Source organism: Dermacentor variabilis, chromosome 6, assembly GCF_050947875.1.
Source record: "Dermacentor variabilis isolate Ectoservices chromosome 6, ASM5094787v1, whole genome shotgun sequence".
Taxonomy (NCBI): Eukaryota; Metazoa; Arthropoda; class Arachnida; order Ixodida; family Ixodidae; genus Dermacentor; species Dermacentor variabilis.
The window spans coordinates 59095075-59102405 of NC_134573.1; the positions used below are offsets into that span (position 1 = coordinate 59095075).

General features: G+C 48.6%; 1 protein-coding gene and 1 non-coding gene across 2 annotated transcripts; one reads left to right on the forward strand and one right to left on the reverse strand.

The window, feature by feature from the left end:
* Positions 1 to 619: 619 nt before the first annotated feature.
* On the reverse strand, positions 620 to 4554 carry LOC142586149 (uncharacterized). Its single transcript, XM_075697401.1, has 4 exons — positions 3542 to 4554; positions 3059 to 3259; positions 1730 to 2119; positions 620 to 814 (listed from the first exon to the last, which is right to left on the reverse strand). The coding sequence occupies exons 1-4, from the start codon at positions 4457 to 4459 to the stop codon at positions 620 to 622; spliced, it is 1704 nt and encodes a 567-aa protein (XP_075553516.1). The 5' UTR covers positions 4460 to 4554.
* A 2682-nt stretch (positions 4555 to 7236) lies between these two features.
* On the forward strand, positions 7237 to 7331 carry TRNAY-GUA (transfer RNA tyrosine (anticodon GUA)). Its single transcript has 2 exons — positions 7237 to 7273; positions 7296 to 7331. It is a non-coding gene; the product is annotated as a tRNA-Tyr (tRNA).

A 7331-nucleotide genomic window follows, 5' to 3' on the forward strand; every position in this document is an offset into this window, starting at 1 on the left:
AAATAATTCCAATTGCCGGCTAGGGTGCATTAACAGATCGACGGGAAGAGTTTAAACAGTGCATTAAAATGAAAGCCATTGATCGTTCCATCCAATAATGCATGAACAAGAAAGAAAGAAAACGAACTTAGAATAATCTTGGAAAAGTTAACAGAACTGGAGTGCCAAGAACCGGGAGCATGCAAAAGCGACATATGGAATATAAAACAGAAACTTGAACTGCATGATGCGGAACGCTATCGCGGAGCGATAGTTCGTGCTCGAGCCGAAGCCCTTGCGATAGGGGATGCGCCCAGAAAAAGGGCGCTGGGACTGGAAAAATCGCACGCTCGACGTAATCATATTGACGTGATCGAGGTGGGGGGTAACGAAGTTCCAGATTGTGGCGTATCAGCCGGACGCCAGGGTGGAACAGACAACGTTTATTGATGCCGTGCCCTTTTTATAGGGTGATGAACATGTGATCTGCCGACTGCTGCTTGCGTGGCCGATAAGCGATTATCATGAAAACGTAGTGTGACACGCGATATCAGTATACAACATTCCTTTCCCCTAAGATTCGTTACACAATTGCAAAATGTCTGGTTAGTCATCAATGCCATAACGTGCGATAGGCCGTCTAACGCGTGTTGATCTTCGCGTCTCGACCGGGTCTTGGGTAGCTTGGCCCGGTCTTGCGCCTGCGGCTGCTTCCGTGCTGACCGGTAGCTGTTGTGGTTGTCTGACTGTAGGAGGCAGCCTGACGTGGTAGTCTGCACTTGAGACTGGATCGGCTTCGAGACTCGTCCAGGCGCTCCTCAACTGGTTCCGGTGCCTGTGATGGCGTTCGCCGTTGTCCAGCTGGACGATGTACGACACCGGGCCTCGCACTGCCACAACCCTGGCCGCCTTCCACCTTGGACCTGGACAAAAGCTTTTAGCATAGACCGCGTCACCGACGTGGAACCTCTTAATCTCTGGTCGTTGCGGTTCCGGCACGTATTGCCGGTCCGGATGAAGTCTGTCCAAGGCTGTCCTCAGCCTTCGTCCGAACATCAATTCTGCCGGAGATTTCCCCGTGACCGAATGCGGCGTCGTGTGCTGTTTAAACAGGAACCGCGAAATCTTGCACTGCGTTGAACCATCCTGTTGCTTCTTTAACGCTTCTTTAACTTCTCTTACCATTCTCTCCGTTCTACCATTACTGGCGGGATTGTAAGGAGCAGTGAAAATAGCACGCACACCATTGCACTTTAAAAACGTTTGCAACTCCGAGCTAGTGAATGCTGTGCCATTATCCGAAACGATAACGTCTGGCACCCCGTGTGTCGCAAACATCTTCCTTAAGCTGGTGACGACAGCTGTAGCTTTCATGGATGACATGATTTCGACCTCAGCCCAGTTGCTGTACGCGTCTACCACGATTAAAAATACTTCTCCATTAACTGGACCAGCGAAATCAATGTGTAGGCGACTCCAAGGTTGATCTGGCTTGATCCAAAAATGCACTGGAACCTTGGGATCGCTTTGCCGGTTACTCTGACATGGCTGACAGTGTCGTACAAACTTCAATTTCGTGGTCCATTTTCGGCCACCACATGAGCCCTCTAGCTAACGCTTTCATAGCACTCATCCCAGGGTGATTTGCATGTAGGAGTTGAAGCACACTTCCTCTTGCTGCGTTAGGAATTACAACGCGATTCCCCCACAGCATGCAATCACGATGCAACGACAACTCCGTCTTCCTCACCTCGTAAGGCGCGAACTTGCTGTCCAGTTGTGTTGACGGCCAGCCACTAAGGATCCATTCCTTTACCATGGATAATACTTTGTCCTTCTTGATCAGCGCAGCGATGTCTGCCGCCTGCAGCGGTGCGCACTCGACCGCTTCCAGCAGGAGCACGTCCCCAGGTGGCTGTGGCTCGTCTTCGTCTCCCGGTGCTGGCAGACGACTGAGTGCGTCGGCGTTGGAGTTTTCTTGGCCTCGCCTGTACTGAAGGCTGTAGTTATACGCAGACAAACATAAAATCCAACGGAGCATTCTGGGCGACACAACTTCAGGCACCCTCTTGTCCGTGTTAAACAGGCCCAGTAATGGCTTGTGGTCCGTTATGACCGTAAATTCTCGCCCAGCAAGGTACTGGTGGAACCGTTTCACGCCAAAGACAACAGCTAAGCGCTCTTTATCAATCTGAGCATAGTTACGTTCACTGGCTCCAAGCGTCCGGGAAGCATACGCTATGGGCTGTTCCTTCCCATCAGTCGTACGATGGGCTAGCACTGCCCCCACTCCCACAGGAGATGCGTCGCAGCACAAAATTAAAGGAAGCTTGGTGTCATAGGGCACAAGTACAGAGTCGGAGCTAAGCAATTTTTTTAGTCTCTCAAACGCACGTTGGTGCTCACCTGTCCACTTCCATTCGTGGTCATGGTCGAGCAGTCGATAGAGGGGTTCTGCCACTTCAGTCTTGCCCTTGAGAAAACTGCTGTAAAAATTTAGTAACCCCAAGAACGCTTGCAACTCCTTTTTGCTTGTGGGTGCGGGCGCTTTATGGATGGCGTCAGTCTTGCTTCGGCTCGGATGTATTCCCGTGGCGTCAATCCTGTGACCCAAGAATTCAATGCTCGGCTTGTTGAATTCGCACTTGTCTTTGTTTACTCTTAACTGCGCATTCTGCAGACGCGATAGCACGGTTTCTAATCTCTCGGCGTGCTCTTCCGCGTTACGGCCAGAAATCAAGATATCATCAAGATAGGCTTTCACGCCGGGAATGCCTGCTAACAGCGCATCAATGACTCGTTGAAATACCCATGGCGCCACCGAAATTCCAAACGGCAGCCGTTTGACTTTGTACAGCCCCTTTATCGTGTTAACTGTGAGCACTTCAGCCGATTCGTCGTCTAGCGTTAGCTGTTGATAAGCTTGAGCTAGATCTAGCTTTGTAAAAAATTTGCTTGAACCCAGAGCTGCGAGCATTTCAGCGGTTGTGGGCAAAGGATACCCGCTGCATTTAATAGCTTTGTTTACGGTGCTACGGTAGTCACCGCACAGGCGTAAAGTTCCGTCTTTTTTTCTTACCACTACCAGTGGCGTGGCCCAGTTGGAGTACGCGACGGGTTCCCATATCCCTTGTTGCACCAAGCGATCCACTTCCTTGCCCACGTCGTCCTTGAGGGCCAGTGGAACTGGTAGACTTTTGAGAAACACTGGTTGGGCGTCGTCTTTCAGTTCGATGTGAATTGGTGGTCCGTTGAAGCCAGGAAGGTCCCTGCGAAACACCTCGGAAAATCGTGAGGGCACGTCTTCCGCGTTTACTTGCTCGATTCCCCGCAAGCAAATGCCTAACGGCCTAAACCAGTTTCGCCCAATCAGGCTGTTGCCTCGATTCTTTACTACCAACAATGGCAGCTTTGCCTTCCGGCCCTTAAATTCTACCAAGACGGTTGCTCGACCCAGCAGTGGTAACGCCTCCTTTGACCAGGTTACGAGAGCTGTTCGAGAATCTTGTAGTGGTATTTCACCCCGACTTCTCTCGATTACTCTAAATGTATCTTCACTCACAATTGAGCACGATGCTCCGGAATCAACCTCCATCGGGACTTCTTGTCCTTGTATCTGTATTTTAACCATAAACTTCTGTTCTTGCTCATTCACTTCGCAAAGTGAAAACAATGCACTCATTTCGTACACGCCCTTGCTCTTTTCAACTTTCCTCTTTTGCTCAGGAGTCTTCCGGGCCGCTCTACTTTCGTCTTTTGAACGACAAGCCCTCGCAATATGTCCAACCCTTTTGCATTTGAAGCATGTCGCTTTTCTAAAACTGCATAAATGCGGAGCGTGCTTACCGTTGCAACGGTAGCAACTAGATCCCTCTGCCGTGGCGTCTTGCTTCGTGCGGGTTGCTTGTATCATGCCCTGGCAGTCCTTCGCCTCGTCTCGGCCGTGCATCCGTATGTCTCGTTGTTGCTTGGCTGTCGCTTCTGCGGTCGCGGCCATGTCGTACGCAACGTTGAACGTAAGGTCGTGTTCTGCAAGAAGTCGCTGTTGAACTGCTTCGTTCTGGAGGCCGCATACGAAACGATCTCGCATCATGATGTCCATCGGGAGCTGCACGTCGCCAAAACCGCAGTCTTCGGCTAGCTTGCGAAGCGCCGTGACGTAGTCCGCAACTGATTCCTCGGCAGCCTGGTTTCTCTTGTAGAACAAAAACCTTGCGTATAGCTCTGAAGGCCTTGGATGCAGGTGCTTGCGAACCGTCGTCTTAATTTCCTCGTAGGTTGCTGTTGTCGGTCTTGCTGGCTTCACCAGAGTCACGATGAGCCCGTACGCTTCTTCGCCGCAACAACTCAGCAGGACGGCTCTTTTCTGTTCTTCTTTCGCTATCTTGTTAGCTTCGCAGAACATTTCTAGCCTCTCGACGTATTCGTCCCATGACGCGTTTGTGCCGAGATGATACTCGCCGATCCTGCCGACGGCCATCGCCGCCGCTTCCTCGTCGCCAACTGTGGCGTATCAGCCGGACGCCAGGGTGGAACAGACAACGTTTATTGATGCCGTGCCCTTTTTATAGGGTGATGAACATGTGATCTGCTGACTGCTGCTTGCGTGGCCGATAAGCGATTATCATGAAAACGTAGTGTGACACGCGATATCAGTATACAACACAGATATTGATAGTATCGCACGTGCGTTCATTGAACACTACGGAAGTCTGTTCGCATTTAGGCAGGTGGACCTAGAATGGTTTAAGGCGAACTTCTTGGAAAGCATGCCTCAATAGAGTGAAGAGATGTTGTATTAGAAACGCGGATAACTGTTTTTGAAGTAGAACGCGCAATTGACAATTTGAATCCTTCAAGTCACCGGGCCCTGATGGGCTTTGCGCTGCGTTGTACAAGCGGTTTAAAAAGGAATTGTAAGCAGTACTTGTAGCACTTTTGATCGAAGCGTATGATGGTAAGGCGTTACCGCCAGCTTTCGGTCAATCACACATGGTGTTGATTCCGAAGACAGAGGATGTAGATAAGTTGAAAAGTGTAACATCATATAGACCAATAGCACTGACAAAAGTAGACTATACGATACTAATGAAAGTCTTAGCAGCTAGGCTTCAGTCGGTTGTTAAAGACATAGTCGGCCCGCACCAAACGTGTGGAATTAAGGGTCGCACTATAGCGACGAATGTTCGCAAGATGCGCTCAGTTCTTGAATGTTTTGACTCCCTTGAAGCGTGTGTGGCCATACTCCAGTTGGATCTGGAGAAGGCATTGGACTGCGTAGCGCATTTTTTCGTTTTCAATATTGGAACACATTAATGTCGGATCCATTATCACAGATGGTGTAGCTCTGGCGTATCGGAAGTGCTCTACCAGACTAATCATTAACAAGGAATTGGGGGCCCCCATTAAAGTGCAGCGTTCCGTGCGTCAGGGCTGTCCCGTCAGTCCACTCGTGTTTTCTATATATATTGAAACCTAATGGTTTGTAAATAATTGAAAATAATTCTATTCATGGTTTTCTGTTACAATCTTCAGAGGTCAAACTGCTCGCATAAGCCGATGATGTGGCGGTATGTTGTATTGACTGTGAAGGCATTGAAGAAACAATTAGAACTGTTAAAATTTTTAGTGACGTTACAGGAAGCCGAGTAAACTGGGGAAAGTGTCTGGGGTTATGGCACGGCGTGTGGCCGTTGACGCCGGAGATTTTTGCCAATGTTGTATTGTAGAAAACGCCTCTGAAGTACCTTGGTGTGCCACTTGAGTCCTACAAAATTAATTATGACTACTGGAAGCAACCAGCAGAACTCTTACGCGAAAAGGCGAATGCTTGGAGGGCGAATTATCTCTTCAAGTTTGCGAGGGTAACCAGGTGTAACAGGTTTATTGTGGCTAAACTATGGTATGTGTTACAAGTGATGCACTGTTCTAGGGTAAATGTGCAGAAACTGCGTAGGGTTCTTGGGACCTTTGTGTGGGGATCTACGTGGGAAACGTGCAGTCGCACAAATTTGTTCAGGTGTGTAAAGTGTGGGAGACTCGGACTGGCGCTCCTTTTTCTCAAACAATTAGTTAATAGATTTTTCTTTTTTCGCGAGGTCAGCGACCCATTTCTGCTAACGGTGTGCCAGGCCAGATTAGGGCGACTGTTACCTGAATATGTTATTAGCACGCAAGTCCTGACGGGGACGGTACAAGGTTATTTTCGGGAAGTAGTAGCTAGTGTGCGATTTTTGAGTTTGAGTTTTTCTAATGATTATTTATATTCTGTTAAAAAGTGGAAACTGTATAAAGACATATGTGATATAGTGTTGCCAATCCCGTTGTAGAGAGCGATATACAGTGCAGGCTTTGGTCAGAACGTACTCGAACGGGTTAAAAGACTGCAAGTAGCACCAAGTGCAAAAACTTTCTTTTTCAAACTGCATACCGGAACTCTCCCTGTAAGAACCTACTTAGAGGAGCGTGACCTTTACATGCCATGGGGGCCTCACTGCATTATTTGCAAAAAGCCGGAAACGATCGAGCCCGTTTTCCTTCACTGTTGGGAAGCGGTGTTCTTCTGGGAGGTGCTGCAGAGGACAATAAAAAAGAATACCCACTAGACAAATGGCATTAGGTACCTTGCGATAGACAGCGAAAAAGGAGTACCTTTCGATCTAGTCATGCTGACAGGCCTGCACAGTACATGGCGCTCACGAATGGCTGGCTTCTACTGTGAACCGGATGGAAGACCAGCAAGGCTGTACTTTCGAGAGAGCATTGCTCGGTTATTACAAGTTGAAAAAAATCAAAGAATGTCTTTCTCCCTGGGTAGCCAGGGTAGAACCCTTAGTCACACCAAGGGAATTTTAAGTAACAACGTCAGTCACAACACGACTGTTGGGGTTTCGTTCAATGTATTGACAAATTGTATTGTAACCCCGTCTTCACTTTTCATGTGTTGTATGTGTATTGTTGTTGCAAAATGGCTAATAAAGAAAACAATATCGATAGCTCAATTTGTAAAGCGGTGGAGTGTAGTAGTATTGCAAGTGAAGCAGTTATCTATAGGTCGCTGGTTCGAATCCGGCTCGATGGGCTCTTTTGTTTGAAGCCATCCCTTGTGCTTTATCACAGGCATTGTTAATACCTTCCCCCTTCTTTTCTTGCGGCTTTCCTAAGCACGCATTTGTTTACGCCACTTGTGGCTTGATCTTCAAAAGCCCCCATAGTAAACACACAAGTAAAGAGATCGGAAAGTGCCAGCCGTCGCTTCCGTCGATAGCTCAGTTGGTAGAGCGGTGGACTGTAGTTGTATTGTAAGTGAAGCTGTTATCCATAGGTCGCTGGTTCGAATCCGGCTCGACGGA

Bases quoted from the DNA above. Each gene is read 5' to 3' on its own strand.
- LOC142586149 (XM_075697401.1), bottom strand. From the start codon at position 4,459: ATGGCCGTCGGCAGGATCGGCGAGTATCATCTCGGCACAAACGCGTCA. The intron at 3,260-3,541 runs GTGAGTGAAGAT...CGATTTTCCGAG, and splicing joins CCGGAGCATCGTGCTCAATT to GTGTTTCGCAGGGACCTTCC. The intron at 2,120-3,058 runs GTAAGAAAAAAA...CGGTTCCACCAG, and splicing joins GGGCCACGCCACTGGTAGTG to TACCTTGCTGGGCGAGAATT.